Below are 25,714 nucleotides of genomic sequence, written 5' to 3' on the forward strand. Positions count from 1 at the left end.
CACCTGTCTCAGTCCCAACCCTTGAACTCAGCACCACCTTCCTAACCTGCAATCTTCTTCCTGACCTCTCCGCGCCCACCCCCACTCCGGCCTATCATCCTCACCTTTACCTCCTTCCACCTATCGCATTTCCAATGCCTCTCCCCCAAGTCCCTCCTCCCTACCTTTTATCTTAGCCTGCTTGGCACACCTTCCTCATTCCTGAAGAAGGACTCATGCCCGAAACGTCGATTCTCCTGCTCCTTGGATGCTGCGCTTTTAAAGCAACACATTTTCAGCCCAGCCTACAATGGTCAAGTAAAAGTGGATGTTTCCACATTGATTCAGATGCCTTTGGGCGATTGTTGTTGGCTCCATTGTTTTGATGGAAATGGATTCAGGACCTGTCTCCTTCTTCTCCCTGTGATGGAGATTGCAATGTCTTGGATTGAACTTGCCTTCAGGCATAGGTCTCAAGAGAATTGTATATATCTGTAAGTTTGTGCCTCACTGTCAAAGGACCAGACAGTCACTATAATCACACTATAATCACATTGGAACTGACCTGCTCTCACCTTGGAGTAAGAAGTAATGAGTTCAAGCCACATTCCAGGGGCTTGAGCACAATTTTGGCCGATGGTTTGATAAAATGCTGAGGGAATGCTGCGTGGTCAGAGGTACATCATTTCACGTTAAACATTAAATCCAGACTGTTTACTCTCTCATGTGGACATAAGGGACTTCATGGGTCTATTTGAAGAATAGCATGGAAGGTCCTGGCTGACATTTATTTACCAGGAAAACAGCAACTTGTTCATGTATTTCCTTGATTTTTGTTTGGCCTTTATGGATTGTGTTTCCTATTTAACAACAATGATTACTCTTCAAAAAGTTTATAGTCGTGAAGCACTTAGGATGTCCTGAGCAGTATTATTTCTGATAACTTTTTAAGGTTTGCATGTAACTTTTTTTTAAAGGGAAGTGTGTGGAGCCTTTAAATGTTGTTGCGTCAACATGTACAGGTGGTGATGAACAGAGTTGACTTGCATGTGGCTGCAGAATAACATTTGAGATTCTGCACAGTTGCATCTTAGAAGGAACACTGGTCCTGAGGTTGAGAAAGCTGCTATATAAATGCAAGTTTGTTCACTATTTGTCAGTATATCAATTTTACAAGAAACACATGCAATATCCCAACATGTTCTACATGAATCATGGATTTCTGAATTATTGGAATTGCTTGCTTACCTGCTCCAGGCACAGGATCTTCAGTGGCCTTTAGAAATATCTAAAAATGAGCAAAGAACAGAATTGAATTACAGGTAGTTGTCCATCTCAGCTCTTTCACACAAGAATATATTTTTTGCAGACACTCAATAAAGGGAACATACTCGTCAGCAATCTCACGGTGAGGTATGAAGGTAAGCGCCTGGCAAGTTTAGACATTAGGTGCCTAGTTATTGTGGATTCTCAATATTAAGGTCATTGCAGAATAAATGGTTAACTCAGAGGCTAACTACTGAGCATGCACACAGGACGTCATGAAGATGTCATAGATTCATGACAATCTGAGAGAGCAACAGCAGCTCAGACCATGTGTGGGGATTGAATGTATATATTTTTTATTCATTCACAGGATAAGGGCATCGCTGACCAAGCCAGCATTCATTGCTCATCTCTAATTGCCCAGAGGGCAGATAAGAGTCAACCGTGTTGCTGTGGATCTGGAGTCAAATGTACGCCAATCCAAGTAAGGACGGCAGTTTCCTTCCCTAAAGGACGTTAGTGAACCAGATGGATTTTTCCGACAATTAACAATGGACTCATGGTCAACATTAGACTCTTAATTCCAGATATTTATTGAATTCAAATACCACCATCTGCCAAGACAGGATTTGAACACGAGTCCTCAGAACGGCGGCACGGTGGCCCAGTGGTTAGCACTGCTGCCTCACAGCGCCTGTAGACCCGGGTTCAATTCCCGACTCAGGCGACTGACTGTGTGGAGTTTGCACATTCTCCCCGTGTCTGCGTGGGTTTCCTCCGGGTGCTCCGGTTTCCTCCCACAGTCCAAAGATGTGCGGGTCAGGTGAATTGGCCATGCTAAATTGCCCGTAGTGTTAGGTTAAAGGGGTGGATGTAGGGGTATGGGTGGGTTGCGCTTTGGCAGGTCGGTGTGGACTTGTTGGGCCGAAGGGCCTGTTTCCACACTGTAAGTAATCTAATCTAATCTAATCTAACATTACCTAGGTCTCTGGATTAACAGTCCAGCAACAGTACCACTAGACCATTGCCTCCCCTGTAGATAGTTAATATTGTATGTTCATTTTGGAATGATCTCTTTCTCTAGTCAAATCTCTTATGTAGAGTACAGCATCTTTTAAAACACAATCTGCAAAAACTCTGGTGAGTGACTGGGCGAACGTCCATAGAAATTCAAGTCTTAATTTAAGAGACCTCACTTTAACCATGTTTGCGGTTAGAAAAGCAATGATGTCCCACGTGCATGTAACATTCAATTTGTCATTTACGAGAGCATGTGACTCTAGGAGACTTTGCACACAGGTATAAAGGATTCACAAAAGAAGGGAAACCAAGTATGTCTTTATTTGAAAAGATGATTTTTGGTTTATTAATGAAGTTGGAGGTACTTTGAGTGTAGATGCCATTGTAGGTAACTGCGCTGGTGATTTATAGAAAGCACTGCTTAAAATTCTCACCAGGAGCAGTGAGCCCTGCTGGGTCTGCAGCTTGAATCAAGTCAGCGATAAAGACAGATGAAACAGGGTCCTAATGGGGAACAGTCCATTGAGAGGCTCAGGCCATTACATTGGGGTGACCCTTTCTGCTATGTCATGACACACCCCATTAACACCCAAGCCAGCAAGCACTCTTACTCCTAATAACAGTTAATACTGTTTCAGAATTTGACCTTGGAATACCTGCACAGTACTGATTGTGCCAACGTAGAATTCCTTTCCCCACTACATTCCATGGACAATAATCAATTTACTGTTACCAAGATAACTTGCTTGTTAAAACCATCCAGAAGGTGATTGCACAAGGACCATGCAATATGTTGTAGACTAATAGTCACACACTAGTTAGAATTCTACAAATCCCAGTCGAGACAGTCCAGGATGCCATGGCAGCTGTGCCTGTACCCTACCTGCTGCCACAATCTGTTTGCCCTTGTGTCCACTCAGTCACTTAATTGGCCAATTAATGGCCTGAAAGTTAGCAATCTTGTTGCCGGGATGGTTGGAGGGGTATGGTTCAAGTAGCCCTGTACAATGCCGATTTCCCCAATCCCTAGCAATCCTACAAAAGCCCTGACACGTCAGACACTATCCACTTGCCCCCCAACTCCTTTGCCAATGCCTGCCAGTCTAATGCCCGTCTGGGTTAGTGGCTTCTTTTAGAGTCAGAGAGTCATAGAGCTGTACAGCACGGAAACACACCCTTCGGTTCATCTTGTCCATGTTGACCAGAAATCCCAAATTAATCCAGTTCCTTTTGGCCCATATTCCTCTAAACCCTTTTTATTCATATACTTATCCAAATGCCTTTTAAATGTTGTCATTATACCAGTTCCATACATGCACCACCTTCTGTGTGAAAAAGTTGCCCCTTGTTTGAGAATTGTCTGCAGTTCCAGCCAAGACCAGCACTCCTGGTCGCACTGTTGATCAACCAATTCGAACTCCCACCTTGAGCCAACAATGCTGACCGTTGCAAATGAAGACCCAGTTAAGGAGAGGCTGACTCGGAGCCACAGCCTTCATGTAAAATTCTGGCAAATATGACATGGCGTCTCTGCAAACAACACACTGAATGGGTGGCTACATTGCTTGATGGTCATGGTTTACAACTTCTATGAAAACTGCCAAAGAATTGATAAAAAAATCAGTTCCTTATGATAAATAATAAGCAGTCTTACCTCCTCCAGTGAAGTGTCAGACACCCCAAAGCTGCTGAGGCCTAAATCCTGAAGAGTCTCCTCGATTTCGCGGAAGAGGCTAGCGTAGGCCCTATGTTTGAAATCTTTATTGGGCAGCAGGTAATAAAGCTCTTGACCAACATTTTCCAACAACTTAGCGTCGGGAACATGATGTTTGATGAGATTTGTCAATGCATCTACATCACCTGTATGTGGGAGTACCAACAAAGACTATGGTGAACGGCCATTCATTACAAGTTTACTACAGTCTTTATACATAAAAGGCAATCAATTCCGATTATTAATTCAAACTTAAAGCACATCAGTGTCTCATATAGTTAGCTACTTGGGTATAACACTTAATGCCTACAGCAAGGATCATAATACATGAACTGTAACAGTAATATATAAATGGTATCAGCTACAGCTCAGTAAACCCTCTCAGTCCTGAATCAGAAAGATCAGAGTTCTAGTCCAACTCCAGGGCTTCAGCACAAAAATCCAGTTTGGCACTGCAGTACAGTACTGGGGGAGTTCTGCACTGTCAGAGGAGCTGCCTTTTAGATGAGATGGTAAAATTGCTAACCCTTCTGCCATCAGTTAAATAAATACTTCCAAATCCACAACCACATGGAAGGACAAGGGCAACATATACATGGAAACACTGCCACCTGAAAGTTCCTGTCCAAGCAACTCACCATATATTGGAAATATATCACTGTTTCTTCAGTGTCATGGGGCAAACTTCGGGAATTCCCTTCCTAATAGCACAGTGGGGCTGTCTTCACAGCTCATGAACTACAGTAGTTCAAGAAGGCAGCTTACCACCACATTCTCAAGACTGCAAGGGATGGACAATAAATGCTGATCCAGCCAGTGACACCCACATCCCATTAGTGAATAAATAATAAAAAAGGCTGAGAAGTGATTTAAAAAAAATCTCATTCTTATTAAATGATAAACATGCTCAGATAAAATTTCATAATTATTACAATTTTAGCACATATATTTATTCTTTCTTCATGAACAGGTTAAAATCTTAACAAAGAGACCTTGGAGTGGTGGTTCATAGCTCCTTGAAAGTGAAGTCGCAGATAGATAGGATAGTGAAGAAGGCGTTTGGTATGCTTTCCTTTATTGGTCAGAGTATTGAGTACAGGAGTTGGGAGGTCATGTTGCGGCTGTACAGGTCATTGGTTAGGCCACTGTTGGAATATTGTCCCTTTCATCCCAGGAAGCCGCCTAATGTACCAACCTAGTTACTTGTTGCATCAGCATGCTGACATTATGTTTCATACACAGGAATCATTCCAATCCCTTTGTACTGCTTCTTTTTATGAGTCCTCTTAATTAAATAACAACCTTTTGGTTCTCAGTGTCATCCACAAACTCGTATGTATATTGCACTCAGCTCCCCCGGTCAGATTATCAGTATAGATTGTGAATAACTCTGGCCATTGGACTGATATTTGTGTACTCCAGTTATTTTTACTCCAGTACGTTTTGTCATAAACATCCATTAATCCTGATTCTCCGATTTTTATGTGTTAACCAACCGCCATCCCATGCTAATACATTTTCATCATACTATGAGCCGCTGTCTTGTATAAGAACCTTGATTTTGTGATACCTTGTGGAAAATCTCTGGAAAGCCTCGTTTCTACCAGTTCCCTTTAATCACATCCCCTTGCTACATTCTCAGGGATATCCAGATAAAAAAAACCTTACATGATTTAACAAGGCAAAATATAGTTTCACTTTCACAAAACCATGCTGACTGCGTGAAGCTTTTCTAAAAGCCCTGCAATTTCTTCCTTAATAACAGACTCTCGCAGATTCCCAGCAATAATGGTTCGGCTAAATGGTTCTTGTTTTCTATCTCACTCCTTTCTTGAAGGCTTGCGCCACATTGGAGGTTCGCCAGTTTCGCTGGAACACTCCTGAAATCCACAGAGTTATGGAATATTTCACACATTACCACGAGTCACTCTGTAACCACTTCTTTTAAAACCAGGTATGAATTATTCCTGACTTGTCTACCCTAACTCTTATCTATTTGTTAAAAACCTTGTTCGTTTTTTACAGACAGTTCAAGAGCTTCCCGCCTATTACCATTTTGTTTATATCATTGAAGTACTTACAGTCCCTATGAGGAATGATGTGAAATGCTGGTGTAAATTATTTGTTCCCTGTAGCCAGTTCCTCAGTCACACCCTCCAAATGTCCTCAATATACTCTCCTCACTTAATTTCTAACTTCGGTCACACACCCATCTTGAAAGTTTTTTTTTAATATATACACGGAAAAGCTTGTGAAGCTTGTTTTTATATTTGTTGCTAATTTATTTGCATCATATATTTTCTTCTTTTTTCCTCGCTTTCTAGATTCACACAATCATAGAGAGCACACTTAGACCCTTTGATCCAACGTGCTAATGTGGGCCGAGTTTTTCAAACTAAGTTCGTCCCATCTGTTTGCACTTAGCCTCTAAATGTTTCCCATCTTTTTAAAACATCTTTGAAATGTTGCAACTGTACTTGCATGTGCCACTCTTCCTCTGGCAGCTCATTCCATATACACACAACTCTTTTCATGAAAATCCTGCCCCATTGTCCATTTTAAATCTTTCCCCTTTCACCTTAAAGCTATGTCCTCTATGTTTGAACTTCTCTATCCTGTGAGAAAAGACATTGTCTATTCACCTTAACCATGCCTGTCATGATTTTATAAGATTATATAGTGTCACCTCTCAACCACCTACACGCCATCTGATAATAACTTAAAGAACAAACATTTATAGATAACCACTGAAGATTTGAAACAATGAGAAAAATGACAGGTAAACAACACTCAGCCCAAACCTCACACTGTGATTTGTCCTTCTCCATGTTATAGTAACAAGGCAGCAGGAAACTCTTACTAGTGCCAAAAAGATATCAAACACCTTTGTCTAAATGGGGTGATGATCGCTACAGTGAACATAGAACATAGAAGAATACATCGCAGTACAGGCCCTTCGGCCCTCGATGTGGCGCCGATCCAAGCCTATCTAACCTACACTAGCCGACTATCCTCCATATGCCTATCCAATGCCCGCTTAAATGCCCATAATGAGGGAGAGTCCATCACTGCTACTGGCAGGGCATTACATGAACTCACGACTCGCTGAGTAAAGAACCTACCCCTAACATCTGTCCTATACCTACCCCCCCTTAATTTAAAGCTATGCCCCCTTGTAATAGCTGACTCCATACGTGGAAAAAGATTCTCACTGTCGACCCTATCTAAACCCCTAATCATCTTATACACCTCTATCAAGTCACCCCTAAACCTTCTTTTCCCCAATGAAAACAACCGCAAGTGCCTCAGCCTTTCCTCATACAATCTTCCTACCATAATGGCAACATCCTGGTAAACCTCCTCTGCACCCGTTCCAGTGACTCCACATCCTTCCTATAGTATGGCAACCAAAACTGCACACAATACTCCAGATGCGGCCGCACCAGAGTCTTATACAACTGCAACATGACCTCAGTACTCCAGAACTCAATTCCTCTACCAATAAAAGCCAGTACGCCATATGCATTCTTCACCGCACTATTTACCTGGGTGGCAACTTTCAAAGATCTGTGTACAAGTGTGAAGTAATACATTTGGGGAGGTCAGACAATAAAAGCGAATGCCCAATCAATAGGAATATACTGAGAGGGGTAGATGGAGTGAGAGATCTTGGTGTGCAAGTGCACAGGTCCCTAAAGGGAACAGTACAGGTAGATAAGGTTGCAAAGATTGCATTTGGAATGCTGTCCTTCATTGGCATAGGTATAGAATGCAAAAGTAGGGATGAGATGATGAAACTATATAAGATACTTATGAGTCCGTATAAGACCTCAACTTGAGTATTGTGTGCAGTTTTGTTGACCACATTACAGGAAGGACATAATTGCTCTGGAGAGAGTGCAGAGAGATTTACTACAGTATTGCCAAGGCTGGAGAATTGTAGCTATGAGGAGATTGGAGTGGTTGGAGTTGTTTTGGAGTTGGAGTGGGGGATTCATTGATGGTACACCATTGAATGCCAAGGGGCAGTGGTTAGATTGTGACTTATTGGTGATGGTCATAGTCTGATATTTGTGTGGCATGAATGTTACTTGCCCCTTATCAGACCAAGGAGGAGAAAGTGAGGACTGCAGATGCTGGAGATCAGAGCTGAAAAATGTGTTGCTGGAAAAGCATAGCAGGTCAGGCAGCATCAAAGGAGCAGGAGAATCGACGCTTCGGGCATAAGCTCTTGAAGAAGAATTCTTCTGCTCCTTTGATGCTGCCTGACCTGCTATGCTTTTCCAGCAACACATTTTTCCCTCAATTGAACCTTCACGCCTCATCTTTACATAGGCCGCCCTCTTCCATTTAACAAGGGATTCCAATTCCTTATTAAACCACAGCTCCCTCACATGACCCTTTCCTCCCTGCCTGACGGGTACATACTTATCAAGGACACTCAATAGTTGCTCCTTGAACAAGTTCCACATATCAATTACGCCCTTGCCTTGAAGCTTACTTTTCCAGGCCACACATCCTAAGTCATGCCTCACCGCATCATAATTTCCCTGCCCCCAGCTATAACTCTTGCCCTGTAGTGCACACTTATCCCTCTCCATCACTAGAGTAAAAGTCACCGAATTGTGGTCACTGTCCCCAAAGTGCTCACCTACCTCTAATTCTAACACCTGGCCTGGTTCATTACCCAGAACCAAATCTAGTATGGTCTCACCTCTTGTTGGCCTATCTACATATTGTGTCAGGAAACCCTCCTGCACACACATTGGACAAACACTGACCCAGTACTTGAGCAACACTGATAAAAGCAAGGCAGAAAATGCAAACCTCACCGTCTAATTCCTCTTCTGGAAGGGTTTCATCAATAGGACAACAGTTGGAGCAGGAACAGCTACAGCCTGTTCCACAGGTACATGTTGGCTGTGATAGGTTTGTGAGTAAAAGAAAAGCAGAGATCAGATGAAATGCTAACCGCCGCAAATAGCAAATAAAAAGCAATCTAACTACATGGGTTCTAACTGGCAGAAGGATTTGACTTGGACAGGAGAGACCCTTTGATCTTTTTTTAAAATTCTGTTTCTGACCCCATTTCCCTCAAGCTGTATTGTTTCTGCGGAAGTGCTTCCTCTGAGTAGATGTTTTGTGTAATTTCCTGCTTCATTCATGCGATGCGGTTTATAGCAACACTGTTCATGCAACAAATAGGTAGTGGGCGATGATAATACAGTCCATGCAGACAGTTCCATCTGCTATGACAACATCTACGTTTATATGAAAGTTGTATTCTGGAGCTATAGATTCTTACCATCATGTGGCTGGCCAGGATACTCTCTCACTCTTACCACCTACAATTGGCATATAGTTGCAGGTTGGTTCTCAACTCGCTTCGCACATTACTAACAGACTTTCTTGGATTTGCTCACCAGCTCCTGGAGTGCGGTTTGAACCCAGAGTGTCTGACTCAAAGGCAGGGACAATATTCACCATTCTACAAGAGCTGATGGATAGCGCACGCTTTGCTTATACTGACTAGCCAGGAAAACTCAATTCTGTGGCATGTACATTAAAGATGAAGGTAGGTTTTCAATAGTTTGCTCACAAATAAAGCCTTTGGTCTGATTTTACAACCCAAGAATCTTTCAGGCGCTTTCTACGCAGGTACAGAGGATGTCATCCCTCATGTGTATACACAGTAAGATGCAGATGCATTAATATTACCATAGCATTTTGTTTCCTTTGTTTTGCCTTCTTCATCCTGCGAACTAGGGTCAGATAGAAACCAGAACCAAAACAATTCTTCAGGAACAAAGAGGATCCACAACACTGCAGCTTTCCCTGAGAGATGATTGCGATCCGGTCACCAAGAAGATCGGCTTCATCCATATGGTGAGTGGAGAGAATGATGGTTCTTCCTAAATGGGAGAACATGGAATCTTATTAGATTACTACTAATAGTCAATGCCGTCCACTAGAGGGAGCCTTCAGCCAATGTTTTGTTGAACAAGAATCAATTTTGATAAAGTTTTATCTGTAACGCCACACTAGTTCTCTCTTGGAATGAATTACACGTTTTGTTTGATAATCTCAAAGCCAAAATAAATTCCTGTAACCCGATACTTGAGACCTTTCAATCTGAGGAAGATTTGAGAAAGGTGAAATGTCGATCAGGCTGCAAGTGCAACACATTTGCTGGATTTAGCTCTTCCAAAACGTTGGGCTGTCATTACCTTGTAGGATAGAAAGTATTTAATCACTCATTGTTTACTGACGTAGGTGCATGTACATGTTGCCAAACGTAAAGGTGGGTTGGAAGATCTGGTATCAGCATGTTCTGCCCCGAGGTTCTTTGGCTATGATTTGGTTTCAAACGTCCTTGCACATTAAGTTACTAATCATTACTGAGAAATCTGTGTTCTAGCTGAGAGATTACATGGCCCCTGACACTGCATGCATATTTCAGCCCAAGATTGGTATGCAAAGCAGCAGCAAGCTGTGGAAGAAAAACCCTCAGGATTTCTCTCAATCTGGAAGACATAATGTTGGCAATGCAAGTATCTCCTCTCTGGAAGGGAAGGGTTTTTTCACCGACCTTTCTGTGATCAGGGATCACAGACGAATACTGCGCCACACTCCTACCAACCTCCCCCCCACCCCCGGCAAAGGTTGCCTTATTAAGAGCAAACCTCAGCCAACACAATATATGCATGAAGGCTTCAGGTCAGACCTAACTGGCTCACATAGGTTTAACTATCAACCATGTTGCATTCTTAGCTCTGTGCAAAGTGAACATTAACCTGGAACCCTCCTTGGATGACATCACAGTACAGTTCAATGAAGGAGGTGACACTTGCGAAACATTATGTTCTAGCCCTTGTTTCGTTCACTTATTGACTCTCATTCCAGAATGCACTCAGACCTACAGGAGAATCTTAATTCTTTTTGTTTTTTTTTATACTGCTGGATTGCAAGAGGCTGATGGTGACTAGCACACAGTTAAATTGAAAAACATTTGCTGGAACATTGAGGTTCTTAAAAAAAAATCTTCAAAAACTGTTGTCATACTTAATGAAAGCTAGTGACCCAAGCTGGAGTAAAACTTCAGAATCAATATTTTGAAATTTCTCCCAGGATCATTTTTAAAAAACAAAAATCCGCAATTAAGTGTTGCCCTTTGCAATAAAATTCTAACCTAAAATGATGAAACCACAGCACAACATCTTATGTTATTACTGATGTGTTGCCAACTTCCTCCAGACTCAACAGGCAGCAGAGTCTGAGAGGAGGCTTTAACCAGAAAGAACATGGTTGAAATTCTTTGACCAACCAATAGTCTCTCTTGAATGGGATGGGTTTCATCAAGAACCCACAAAAGCAGCAACTGTTTATGATTCATTGAAACCTCAAAAATAAGGTGGGGAAAATATCTTTCTCTGCGTAACTGACAGGAATGGTTTTATACAAATGTACATGCCAGGAACAGGAATTCAAACCCCTCACGATTGATTCATTTTAATGGAGGTTAAATCGTGCTGGTAATGTTAACAGTTCTATGTTTTTTTTCCTATGTGTACTGTGCAGGTGTGAACTTTCATATCTCAAGGTAAGTTGGTGAATTCCAGCATTGGATGTTTATTGCATGTCCCCAGTTTTCACTACTTCACTGTTGGGAATTGTATTTTCATTGCCTTGGCCCTAAACTGTGGAATGTTAATCTCAAACATCCATGCAACTCTCTGTCTGTGTTTTCCAAACCTACCTCTTTGATGAAGATTTTTGTCACCTGTCTTAACATTTTCTATTTGGCTGGTTATCAAGTCTCATTTGCTAATGCACCTAAGAAATTCCTTGGAAAATTTTGGTATGTAAGTTAGGACTGCAGACATTGGAGATCAGAGTCGAGGGTGTGATGCTGGAAAAGCACAGCAGGTCAGGCAGCACCCGAGGAGCAGGAGAATTGATGTTTTGGGCATAGGTCCTTCATCAGGAATGAGGCTTATGGGCCGGGGGGCTGAGAGAATGAGTTTGGTAGATGAAGGTGGGGGGAACATGATAGGTCGGAGAGAAGGGTGGAGCGGATAGATGGGAAAGGTGATGGACAGGTCAGGAGGGCGGTGCTGAGTTGGAGGCTTGGGACTGGGATAATGTGGGGGGAGAGGAAATGAGGAAACTATTGAAATGCACATTGATTCTGTGTGGTTGTAGGGTCCCAAGGCGGAATGTAAGGCATTCTTCCTCCAGGCGTCGGGTGGTATGGGTTTGGCGGTGGAGGAGGCCCAAGACATGCATCTCCTTGGCAGAGTGGGAGGGGGAGTCGAAGTGTTCAGCCACGGGGTGTTGGGGTTGGTCGGTGTGGATGTCCCAGAGATGTTCTCTGAAACAATCCGCAAGTTGGCGCCCTGTCTCCCCGATGTGGAGGAGACTAGATCGGGTGCAACGGATACAGTAGATGACAGGTTGAGGTACAGTTAAATTTCTGTTGGATGTGGAAGGATCCTTTAAGACATTAGATGGAGGTGAGGGGGAAGGTGTGGGCGCGAGGTTTGCACTTCCTGCAGTGGCATGGAAAGGTGCCGGGAGTGGGATGTGGGCTAGTTGGGGGGTGTGGATCTATCGAGGTAGTTGAGGAGGGAATGGTCTGGAGTGGGGAGGGGAGGGGAATATTTCTCTGGTGATGGGGTCTGTTTGTAGGTGGTGGAAGTGGCGGAGGATGATGTGCTGTATCCAGGGGTGGTTGGGTGGAAGGTGTGGACTGGGGTGTTCTGTCTTTGTTGCTTTGGGAGGGGTGGGGTTCAAGGTGCGCTGGAGGGCATAGTCGACCACGAAGGGAAGTTGCGATCTTGGAAGAAGGAGGCCATCTGGGATTGTCTAAGTGGAATTGGTCATCCTGGGAACAGATGCGATGGAGGCGGAGGAATTGGGAATAGGGCAATGCGTTTTTACAGATGATAGGGTGGGAGGAGGTGTTGTCTAGGTAGCTGTGGAGAGACACCCGCACCAACCAACCCCAATGCCCCGTAGCTGAACATTTCAACACTCTGTCAAGGACATGCAGGTCCTGGGTCTCCTCCATTGCCAAACCTTAACCACCTGACTCCTGGAGGAGGAATGCCTCACATTCTGCCTTGGGATTCTGCAACCGCACGGGATCAATGTGGATTCCAACAGTTTCCTCATTTCCCCTCAACACCACATTATCCCAGTCCCAAGCCTCCAACTCGGCACCGCCCTCCTGTCCTGTCCATCACCCTTCCCATCTATCCGCTCCACCCTCCTCTCCGACCTATCACCTTCTCCCTCACCTTCATCTACCTATCGAATCCTCAACTACCTTCCCCCCCAACCCCAGCCCGCACTATTTATCTTGCAGCCCCACGGCCAACAAGCCTCATTCCTGATGAAGAGCTTATGCCTGAAACATCGATTCTCCTGCTCCTGCTGCCTGATCTGCTGTACTTTTCCAACAAATTTTAGAATGTTAAAAGGACTGTATAAAAGCATACTGTAGCAGAAACCAACATACACAATCTTGTCAAGTCTGAGTGGAGTATTGTATTGATATTGTAGTCTGACATTAAATGCATCGTACAGTTTATATAAAATAAATTAAATAAATAGAGGTTGGTGCAACTTTGTACTTTGTAGTTTAACATTTTTATCCAATATATGCCAAATGTAATGTTTTATATATGCAATAGAATCCAATAGTATATACATAGTGGTGTCTTCATTATCTATCTTGTAGAGTCTGACATTATTAGGCAATTTTAAATTCCAGAAAAAGAATAGTTTGGTTCTGTTGGATGATCGGAGAAAGATGCTGGAGATCAGAGCTGAAAATGTGTTGCTGAAAAGGCGCAGCAGGAAGGGCTCATGCCCGAAACGTCGATTCTCCTGCTCCTTGGATGCTGCCTGACCTGCTGCGCTTTTCCAGCAACACATTTTCGGTTCTGTTGGATGATTAAGAGGTTAAAAATCTGACCAGCCCCAACCCCACCTATTCCCTGTTTTAAAAGAGACAGAATGATGAGGAGACAATAGATCAGAAGGTGTTGTGGTGTGTCCCCACTTTAATTATGATTCTAATTCTAACCTCAGTCTGCCTGATTTCCTAGATCTCACAAGTAAGAGGAAGTAAAAAAGGTTGATTCCATGAGATGTATGTTTTCTACAGCACTGCTTGTGGGGAGGGACAAAGAATGTTTCTTTTAGGTCTAGCAAACTTAGCAGTAATGCATCACCCCAGTGTGATGTGTCTGCTCCTGAAACCACTCCCTCCACTATGATAGGGACTCCCTGACTGACATCTATCCCCCTCCAAGCCCGTTCACCATCTGTGCCCACACTATCACTGGGCTTAGACTACCATCTGATACTGTCCCACAACAGACTCATTTTAATCAACCCATCTAATCTACCAGCAGTCCCTCTGTCATCTCCCTTGCTATATCTACATGCTCTCATTGGCTGTGTCCACGTACTACAGATTGCTGCACCCCAGAGGTAGCTAAACTGATCAATCAGGCTAGCTGTAGATGTGAAACGGACCTCCTGCAGTTCGAATACTGCTCAACACCTACACAGAGATGAGATAAGGTGATGCCAATATATAGTGGCTATGGATGTAGCTGTGCCAGATTGACCTCTCCTTACTGTATAATTGAGGTTAGCCCAATAATATAATTCATTGGTATTCTCAATGCAGAAAGCCCAATGAGGTTGCTACCTGAATTTAACCAGCCTTTTATTGTCATCATGCTGCGTTGACTTATTTGGAAGGATAGAACTCCCATGGTCTCCTTTTATTGATTGCCGCCATCATTTTGATTGGGCTTCTCATTTTAGCAACTATAGCCGATTTCCAAGACAATCTTTTCAGAATTGAGGGAGTGCTGCATTGTTGTAGGGGTAATACTGATGGAGCGATAGGGGGTGGTGAATGGTGCAGGCTCTGAGAGATGGGACTGCTGTTAACTTTGAGGCTTGACCCTCAGTTAAACGAATATGTGGCTGATGTGAACTCAAAGCACTGGCCAATTACTGTGAAAACAGCACTGAATAACAGGCCGCCTACTTGCAGAACATTTCAGAGAACACCTCTGGGACACCCGCACCAACCAACCCAACCGCCCCGTGGCTGAACACTAGAACTCCGCCAAGGATATGCGGGTCCTTGGCCTCCTCCATTGCCAGACCATGGCAACACGACGCCTGGAGGAAGAGCGCCTCATCTTCCGCCTAGGCTATCGCATTCCCAATGCCCCTCCCCCAAGTCCCCCCTCCCTACCTTTTATCTTAGCCTGCTTGGCACACCCTCCTCATTCCTGAAGAAGGGCTTGTGCCCGAAATGTCACTTCTCCTGTTCCTTTGATGCTGCCTGACCTGCTGCGCTTTTCCAGCAACACATTTTTAAGCTCTGATCTCCAGCACCTGCAGTCCTCACTTTCTCCTTATTAAAATCACAGGCAAACTCCTGAAGTTCATCATTCAGAACCTAGATAACAATGCCACATTATGGGCTCCATATAAATTACTCCAAAATAAAAAGTACTCTGAATGCTGGAAATCTGAAATAAGAGCAGTAATTGACCTGGCATATTTTTATTCTGTTTCTCTCTCCACAGATGCTGCCTGATGTGTTGAATGTTTCTGAGCCTTTGTTGTTTCATTTCTGAATCCCACTGTACAATGTTCCCATTGTATAAAAGTTGATTACTAGCCTAAGTGCTCTGCTGTGGCTGAGTAAAATGATATTATGGGTGTGATCACAGCCACATCTGAATAAGCAGCAAGATTGGACTCTCTGGATTAGTACAAGAAATGATAACTTGGCACAGCTGCTTCAGCAGTCTCCAGATTTCAATCATTCATCGAGTCCCAATCTCCAGAAACATCGTGCGAGTGGGAGTCAGACTGTGCCAGATTTTCATCTGTCCAGGGGCAAACACCTTCACTCTGTGTAAGCATCCTTGCAGCTGCCAACTATGAACTGATCATATCAATTCATGCAATGGAGAGACAAGTAGGGCAGTGAACTGATACTTTGCTTGTGACCATTGTCATCAAGAGGCTAAGAGACCCATCATTAACATCAAATCTGGTTAACAATCTATATCAATGAGATGTAATTCTAATACAGCTTTGTCTTTAGTAGGCTCCAGGTATTATCAATGTTTTCTTCCAAGTTCCTTTCTCTCATCTGTTTCTGAAGGTGATGATTTGTGCTGTGTAGTGACTGTATGGGAACTTACAACATCAGAGCTTTGTCTAAAACATTCAAGTGAATGTTTGGCTGTGGGGAATATCACGTTCCAGTCTGATTCTGTCTAATGTCTAATGCCAATAAACCACTGTGCATATTTTTGCTGTTGATCAGGAGCTGAGCTTGTACCTTTCCAGTCCTGAAGTCCAATGGCTAAAGTAATTTGAAATCACACCCCCTCTACCACCACCATCAACACTGATTTAAGATAATATAAGACTTTCCTACAATGGGCTGGTGCATTTGATTGATTGATTGATTGATTGTTGTCACATATACCAAGATACAGTGAAAAGTATTGTTTTGCTTGCTATATGGGTAGACTGAACCATTTAAAGTACATCAAGGTAGCAGAATAGAGTGTAGGATACAGTGTTATAGCCACAGGGAAGGTGCAGAGGAGAGATCAACGTTAATATTTGAGAGGTCTGTTCTAAGGTCTGATAACACAGGAGAGAAGTTCTTCTTGAATCTATTCATATATGCACTCAAAGTTTTATATCTTCTGCCTGATTTCACAATTAAGCTCTAGGTTCCATGCCTTTTAGTGGTACAGTCAGTCCTGTTATGTCAAATTCATTTTCAATATCACTTACCCGACATGCATAAATGCACTGGAATTTGATAAACACAGGAGGAGGTAAGACTATTTGTAGTTAATGTGATTAAAGTGTGTCTTATTCTAATACATTTGTTGGCTGCCAGCGTTTAGAAAGAATAATTGTCATATTCCAGGATACAGTATGGGCAGATGTTAATGGTAATTTCGTCACATGCATTAAATTTTTATTCTTGGAATGAATCTGAGAAGCACACTATACCTGCACGATACTTCAATAAGAGATCCCAGATGGATCGTCTGGAATAAGGATCTACTCCAGATGTTGGCTCATCCAGAACGATCACTTTCGCTGCTCCAATGAATGCTAAGGCTACTGATAGCTTGCGTTGCATTCCACCTGTTCAGGAACAGTGAAAAACCATTTAAAATGTCAACAATTTCATGTTTTTATAATACTAATGCCTTGAGTTATGCAAGCAAAGAGTAAACATAGAATCATCAATTCATTGCAAAGTTATTATCACAGAATGGTAACAGCATCGAAAGAAGCCATTTATCCAGTCAAGTCTGTGCTGACTCTCTGCAAGAAAAATGCAGCTAATGTAATTACCCGACCCTTTCCCCATAGCCCTGAAATGTTTCCTCTTTAGATGCTTGTCCAACTGCCTTTTGAAAGAAGCTGCTGCTGTAACTGTTACAGGGAGTGTAATGTGGACTCTGCCCACTTGCTGAAAAGATAGTTTTATTAGTGATAAATTTGTAAATGTAGCATATAATGCAAACATAGTCCTCAAAGATATAGATGCACATAGTGTCAACGCTATGTACTTACATCATGACATATCAGGACTTACTCAGATTTATTGTATGTGACGGAAAAACCCCAAAAAGGACATTTTGGAACGAAGTCAGGAAACACATTTTCTTGGAAAAAACTTTGGAAATTTGGACCTCTTATTGTCAAAAACATGTGCATATTGGGTCAAATTATGTTTTCAAGATTAGGCTCAGCAAAAGGTATCAAGGGATGTGGAGCAAAGATGGATAATTGAAATCAAGATAGATCAGTCATAATCTAAATGGAAAGACTTGCATTTCAATATCAACCTTTGGCACGTCAGTGTCCTGTAGCATTTTACACGAACAAAGTATTTTTTGAAATGAAGTCATTGTTGTAATTTTGCATACAGCAGTCCCAAACAGCACATTAATATTGAGCAGATAGTCTGTTTGTGATGGAATTAAATGGCAGAACAGGGCTAAACGGGGCACGCCATTTTCTGAAATGGTCACTACCTACTAGAGCACGCTTTCGATCGTTCTGGAAATTACCGGATAAATTTTGAGCCAGCTCATCTTTCTTGTGAGGAAGTCCAACCTCATCCAACATTACTTCTGTCTGCTTCTCTGCCTCTTCCGCTGTCTGGCCTTTCAGCTGAGTATAGAATAATATATGCTCTGCCACCGTTAGGCTACAGCAAAGATAAAGATAAGATCAGATTACTCCGCTCACAGTTCCCTTCAAACATTACACTAAAGATCAATGTTCCAATCTTACTCGGGGAAAGACACAATCTTCCCCAGGTCAGCATTCCAGGGATTCCCCAATCAATTCACAGGCTCACACTGATGGTCAACCAGATTCTCAGGCTGATACTATGAGCTTATCTTGATAGATGCTGAAATTCATGCAGACCCCTTCTCCAGAATCATTCTACAGGCCCTGGGCAGTGTAGCAGATGTTGTAGGCAACAACAACATTAACTACATCTCTGGACAGATACCAGGCCTGAAGAAAGCTCTTGCATTCCACAAAGCACCACTTGCTTTTTTACTCTCTGGCATGCTCATCAATGTTTACCTAATGAAGAAGGACCTATATCTAAATAAAAGCATGTTGCAGCTAGTCCAAGCACATGGGTCAATTTCACTTGGCTTTCTCTAATGATCCTTAGCCCCAGTGACAGCTGTAACATGTTACATTACAAAGGAAGGAATCCTTTCACACTGAACCAAGTGTTGAATAAAGGTGCAACATGCTGTTTATCAGTACCCACTAAGTGAAGCATCTCAGCGGCACGGTGACACAGTGGTTAGCACTGCTGCCTCACAGCGCCAGAGACCCGGGTTCAATTCCCACCTCAGGCGATTCGCTGTGTGAATGCATATTTTCCCCGCGTCTCTGTGGGTTTCCTCCGGGTGCTCCGGTTTCTTCTCACAATCCAAAAATGTGCAGGTTAGGCGAATTGGCCATGTTAAATTGTCCATAGTGTTAGGTGAAGGTGTAAATGTAGGGGAATGAGTCTGAGTCTGGGTGGGTTGTGCTTCAGCGGGTTGGTGTGGACTTTTGGGCCGAAGGGCCTGTTTCCACACTGTAAGTAATCCAATCTAATCTAATTGGAGTTTATAAATAGAGAAATCATATTTAAAAAGCAAAGAGTTCATAGTGTAACTGTAAACCTTTAGGTCACCCTCAGTGGGAGCAATCCTTAAAATGGGCGGCACGGTGGCACAGTGGTTAGCACTGCTGCCTCACAGCGCCTGAGACCTGGGTTCAATTCCCACCTCGGGCAACTGTCTGTGTGGAATTTGCACATTCTCCGGGTGCTCCGGTTTCCTCCCACAGTCCAAATATGTGCAGGTTAGGTGAATTGGCCATGCTAAATTGCCCATAGTGTTAGGTGCAAGGGTAAATGTAGGGGAATGGGTCCAGGTGGGTTGCTCTTTGGAGGGTCAGTGTGGACTTGTTGGGCCGAAGGGCCTATTTTCGCACTGTAAGTAATCTAATCTAATCTCGAGTTCATTGTCCAACTCGATTTGTAACCTGATGCTGATTAGAGTTGGAAGTGAACTGCAGCTATTTTATGTGCCTTCCTTTTACACTTTGTATCGATGCACCAAGCAGAAAATATTAGAGGAAACTTTAACACAGTTTAGAATACAGCAAAATTGGAAATAATATTTTTTTATTTTAAGAACATTGGGGCCATGCTACATGGATCCAAAATCCTAACATGATTTGTTCGATCATAACTGCACCATCTCATCATTTACTTCAATTCCCTGTCTTCGTAGAGACTTAACCCTACTCCTCATGGGGTTTAAACTAATGCAGCAGTGGGATGGGAACCTGAATTGTAGTTCCAGTGTACAGGAGATTGAGGTTAGTGAGGTCAGGGATAGGTTTAAAAGGTTGTGAGAGGGCGCTGGCAATCAGAGTGTTGGTTTGAAATGTGTGTACTTCAATGCCAGGAATATCCGGAATAAGGTGAGTGAACTTGCAGCATGGGTTGATACCTGGGATTTCAATGTTGTGGCTATTTCAGAGACATGGCTCGAGGAGGGACAGGATTGGTTGTTGCAGGTTCCAGGATTTAGATGTTTCAGTAAAAACAGAGAAGACGATAAAAGACAGGGGGGGTATGGCATTGTTAATCAAGGGTAGTATTCCAGCAGCTGAGAGAACGTTTGAGGACTCATCCACTGAGGTAGTTTGGGCTGTGGTTAGAAACAGGAAAGGAGAGGTCACCCTATTGGGAGTTTTCTATAGGTCTCCAAATTGTTCCAGGGATGTAGAGGAAAGGACAGCAAAGATGATTCTTGATAGGAGCGAGAGTAACAGGGTAGTTGATATGTGGGACTTTAACTTCCCCAATATTGACTGGGTATACTATAGTTTAGATGGGTCGGTTTTTGTCCAATGTATGCAGGAACGTTTTCTGACACAGTGTGTAGACAGGCCAAGGATGCCATATTGGATTTAGTACTGGGGAATGAACCCAGCCAGGTGTTAGATTTGGAGGTAGGTGAGCACTTGGCGATAGTGACCATAATTCAGTTATGTTTACAATAGCAATGGGCAGGGATAGATATATACTGCGGGGAAAGAGGGATAACTGGGAGAAAGGCAACTATGATGCGATTAGGCAAAATTTAGGATGCATAGGATGGGGAAGGAAACTGTAGGGGATGGACACTCTTGAAATGTGGAGCTTATTCAAGGAACAGCTACTGTGGGTCTGATAAGTACATACCTATCAGGCAGGGAGGTAGCTGTTGAGAGGGGGAGTCATGGTTTACTAAGGAAGTTGAAGCTCTTGTGAAGTGGAAGAAGAAGGCTTATGTGAGGATGAGGTATGAAGGCTCAGTGAGGGGCTTGAGAGTTAGCCAGAAAAGATCCAAGAGAGGGCTTAGAAGAGCCAGAAGGGAACATGAGAAGTTGTTGGCGGATAGGATCAAGAAAAACTGAAAGGCCTTCGATAGGTATATCAGGAATAAAAGAATGACTAGAGTAAGATTAGGGCCAATCAAAGATAGTAGTGGAAAGTTGTGCATGGAATCGGAGGACATAGGGAAAGCGCTTAATGAATACTTTTCATCAGTATTCACATTGGAAAAGGGCAATGTTAGTGAGAATATGGAGATACAGGCTACTGAATGAGATGGGACTGTGGTTGACAATGAGGAGGTTTTAAAAATTTTGGAAGATCTGAAAATAGATAAGACTCCGGGGCTGGTTAAGATTTATCCTTGGATTCTCTGGGAAGCCAGGGAGGAGATTGCAGAGTCTTTGGCTTTGATCTTTATGTCATCATTGTCGACAGGAATAGTGCCAGAAGACTGGAGGATAGCAAATGTTGTTCCCTTGTTTAAGAAGGGGAGTCGGGACAACCCTGGTAATTATAGGCCAGGGGTGGGTAAAGTGTTGGAAAAGGTTTTAAGAGATAGGATTTATAATCATCTAGAAAGGAATAATTTGATTAGAGATAGTCAACACAGTTATGTGAAGAGTAGGTCATACCTAACTAACTTTACTGAGTTCTTTGAGAAGGTGACAAAACAGGTGGATGAAGGTAAGATGATTGATGTGGTACATATGGACTTCAGTAAGGTGTTTGATAAGGTTCCACACGGTAGGCTATTGCACAAAATAAGGAGTTTCGGGATTGAAGGTGATTTAGTAGTTTGGATCAGAAATTGGCTAGCTGAACAAAGAGACCTTGGAGTGCAGGTTCATAGCTCCTTGAAAGTGGAGTCGCAGGTAAATAGGATAGTGAAGAAAGCATTTGGTAAGCTTTCCTTCATTGGTCAGAGTATTTAGTTTAGGAGTTGGGAGCTCATGTTGTAGACATTGGTTAGGCCATTGTTGGAATATTGCATGCAATTCTGGTCTCCTTCCTATCGGAAAGATGTTGTGAAACTTGAAAGGATTCAGAAAAGATTTACAAGGATTTGAACTATAGGGAGAGGTTGAATAGGCTAGGGCTGTTTTCCATGGAGTGTCGAAGGCTGATGGGTGACCTTATAGAAGTTTATAAAATCATGAGGGTCATGGATAGGATAAATAGACAAAAGTCTTTTCCCCGGGGTCAGGGAGTCCAGAACTGGAGGGCATAGGTTTAGGGTGAGGGGGGAAGATATAAAAGAGACCTACGGGGCAACGTTTTCACTCAGAGGGTGGTACATGTATGGAATGAGCTGTCAGAGGAAGTGGTGGAGACTAGTATGATTGCAACATCTAAAAGGCATCTGGAAGGGTATACAAATAGGAAGGGTTTGGAGGGATATGGGCCAGGTGCTGGCAGGTGGGACTAGATTGGATTAGGATATCAGGTCGGCATGGACGAGTTGGACCGAAGGGTCTGTTTCTGTGCTGTACATCTCTATGACTCTATGAAAGAAGACAGAGGGTGGTGGTTGATGGGAAATGTTCATCCTGGAGCTGAATTGCCAGTGGTGTGGCGCAAGGATCTGTTTTGGGGCCACTGCTGTTTGGCATTTTTATAAATAATTTGGAGGTGGGCAGAGAAGGATGGGTTAGTAAATTTGCAGATGACACCAAGGTAGGCAGAGTTGTGGATAGTGCCAAAGGATGTTGTGGGATACAGAGGGACATAGGTAAGATGCAGAGCTGGGCTGGGAAGTGGCAAAATGGAGTTTAATGTGGAAAAGTGTGAGGTAGTTCACTTTGGAAGAAGTATCAGGAATGCAGAGTACTGGGCTAATGGTAAAATTCTTGGCAGTGTAGATAAACAGAGGGATCTCGGTGTCCAAGTGCATAAATCCCTGAAAGCTGCCACCCAGATTGATAGACTTGTTAAGAAGGCATATGGTGTATTGGTGTTTATTGGTAGGGGGATTGAGTTTCAGAGCCATGAGGTCTGCTTCAGCTGTACAATACACTTGTAAGGCAGCACCTGGGGTCTTCTGTGCAGTTCTGGTCAAGGCATTATAGGAAGGATGTGGAAGCTTTGGGAAGGGTTCAGAGGAGATTTACTAGGATGTTGCCTGGTATGGAAGGAAGATCTTACGAGAAAAGGCTGAGGGAACTGAGGCTGTTTTCATTGGAGAGAAGAAAGTTGAGCGGTGACTTAATCGAGACGTATAAGATAATCAGAGGGTTGAATAGGGTGGTCAGTGAGAGCCTTTTTCCTTGGATGGTGAAGGCTAACACAATGGGAAACAGCTTTAAATTGAGGGGTAATAGATTTAAGACAGATATCAGGGATAGTTTCTTTACTCAGCGAGTAGTAGGGGCATGGAACGCCCTGCCTGCAACAGTAGTAGACTCACCAACATTAAAGGCATTTAAATGGGCATTGGACATACATATGGATAATAATGGAATGGTGTAGGTTAGATGGGCATCAGAGTAATTTCGTAGGTAGGTGCAACATCGAGGGCTGAAGGGCCTGTACTGCGCTGTAACGTTCTATGTACTATGTAATCACCTCTATTGCTTAGAGCCAGAATCATCAGAATGGATGCTTAGAATGATGAACGCAGGAACACAAGAACATGAATAGGCCATTTAGCCCCTCAAGCTGTTCTACCATTCAGTGACAAAAATAGAAATTGCTGGAAAAACACAGCAGGTGTGGTAGCATCTGTGGAGAGAAAACAGAGTTAACGTTTCAGGTCTAGTAACCCTTCTTCAGAACTGATGGTAGCTAGGAAAACATTGGAGTATATATATGTAGAAGACAATGTGGGGTGAGTGGGAAGGAGTAAACATTAGGTGGAGATGAAGCCCAAAATGAGAGGAAAACAATCAGGCAGATGAAGGAATGGGTAAAGGTCAGTCTGGGAGAATCAAAAGTTGCTCATGGGGACCATTACTGGCTGACAATGGTTTATTTATGGTAATGATAGGGCCTGGTATGTGGGGTTGGGGTAGGGACATGGGAGAAGGTGCTAAAGCCCTAAAATAGTTGAACTCGATACTGAGTCCAGAAGACTGTAGAGTTTCCAAGCAGAAGATGAGGTGTTGTTCTTCCAGTTTGTGCTGAGCTTCTCTGGAACACTGCAGGAAGCCTGAGACAGAGATGTTGGTCAGTGAACAGGGTGGTGTGTTGAAGTGATGAGCAATAGGAAGCTCAAGGTCTTTTTTGCAGCAGAACATAGATATTCCAGTCTGCAATTTGTTTCCCCACCATGGAGGAGATCATATTGTGAGCAGCGAATGTAGTAGACTGGACTGGGTGAAGTGCAGGTAAAGCGCTGCTTCACCTGGAAGGTGTGTACGGGCCCTTGGATACTGAGGAGGGAGGAGGTAGAGGGGCAGGAATTATACCTTCGGCAGTTGCAGGGGAAGGTGCCATGGGGCTGTGGGGGGTGTTGGGAGTGAAGGAGGAGTAAATCAGGGTGTCCTAGAGGGAATCGTCCCTATGGAAGGCAGACAAGGAGTGGAGGGGAAATGGAAGTTAATGATCCTCTGAATGTGGATGCTGGTGGGATGGTCTGTGAGGGCAAAGAGAATCCTATTGGTTTTGTGAGAAGGAAGAGAAGGTGTGAGAGCTAAAGTGTGGGAGATTGGTTGGACCCCACTGAGGGCCCTGTCAGCCACAGTCCTGGGGAATCCTTGGTTGGGGAAGAAGGTGGATATTTCAGAGGCCTCTTTGGGACATTTCACCATTCAAGGAGACCATAGTTAATCTGTATCTAACTTTACATCCCTGCCTTTGGCCCATATCCCTTAATATCTTTGCTGAACAAATATTTATCAATCTCAGATTTAAAATTAGCAACTGATCCAGCATCCACTGCCATTTGCAGAAGTGAGTTATAAACATCAGCCACCCTTTGTGTACAGAAATGCTTCCTAACATCTCTCCTGAACAGTCTGGTCCTACTTCTCAAACTATGCCCCCTAGTTCTAGAATTCCCAACTAGTGGAAATAGTTCATTTTTATTTACCCTGTCTCTTCCTGTTAATATCATGAAGACTTTGAGCAGATGAATAACACTTACTTGTTAAATAAAATATTGTACTGGGGGCACATGCCAATTTCCTGTCGAATTGCATCAATGTCTGTGCGGATATCTTTGCCATTAATGACTGCAGTCCCTGATGTAGGTGGAAATAAGCCAATCAGCATTGACCTGTTGGATACACAAGGAAAGCCAGTAACAGTAAATACTAAAGATTGCACATGACCTACAAACTTAGGTTAGCATTTGAACATTGAAAAGTGTTACACATCTTTAACAGAGATAGTTAAAAACCACACAACACCAGGTTATAGTCCAACAGGTTTAATTGGAAGCACACTAGCTTTTGTAGCACTGCTCCTTCATCAGGTGGTAGTGGAGGACTCAATCCTAACACACAGAATTTATAGCAAAAATTTACAGTGTGATGTAACTGAAATTATACATTGAAAAATGGATAGTCTGTCTAGCCTTTCATCTGTTAGAATATCGTGATAGTTACACTTCTTTCACGTGTAAATCACAAAACCTTTTTTTTTAAAAAGTTGCATTCTTGGGTTAGCTGTTAACAATGGTGATAGTTAGACAATATGTTGAAGGTGTTAGCCCCCTGTGTTCTCTGACTATGCCATGATGTTTAGATTGATTCTAATCTAAAAAGTGAGATAACGGAGTTTTACATGAATTCATGCAGTTTTTGAGC

The 25,714-nt window shown here is 43.1% G+C and overlaps 1 protein-coding gene across 1 annotated transcript in view; it reads right to left on the reverse strand.

The window, feature by feature from the left end:
• The window catches only part of abca4b (ATP-binding cassette, sub-family A (ABC1), member 4b), a 150,764-nt gene that overhangs the window by 54,168 nt on the left and 70,882 nt on the right, over positions 1 to 25,714 (reverse strand). The window contains exons 20-26 of the mRNA XM_043698840.1: positions 25,051 to 25,182; positions 18,133 to 18,272; positions 17,060 to 17,197; positions 9,698 to 9,891; positions 8,812 to 8,899; positions 3,920 to 4,125; positions 1,228 to 1,267 (exon numbers count right to left, since the gene is read on the reverse strand). Coding sequence (XP_043554775.1) covers positions 1,228 to 1,267; positions 3,920 to 4,125; positions 8,812 to 8,899; positions 9,698 to 9,891; positions 17,060 to 17,197; positions 18,133 to 18,272; positions 25,051 to 25,182 — 938 coding nt within the window. The remainder of the gene's footprint in view (positions 1 to 1,227; positions 1,268 to 3,919; positions 4,126 to 8,811; positions 8,900 to 9,697; positions 9,892 to 17,059; positions 17,198 to 18,132; positions 18,273 to 25,050; positions 25,183 to 25,714) is intronic.

Source organism: Chiloscyllium plagiosum, chromosome 11, assembly GCF_004010195.1.
Source record: "Chiloscyllium plagiosum isolate BGI_BamShark_2017 chromosome 11, ASM401019v2, whole genome shotgun sequence".
In the NCBI taxonomy this organism is placed as follows: domain Eukaryota; kingdom Metazoa; phylum Chordata; class Chondrichthyes; order Orectolobiformes; family Hemiscylliidae; genus Chiloscyllium; species Chiloscyllium plagiosum.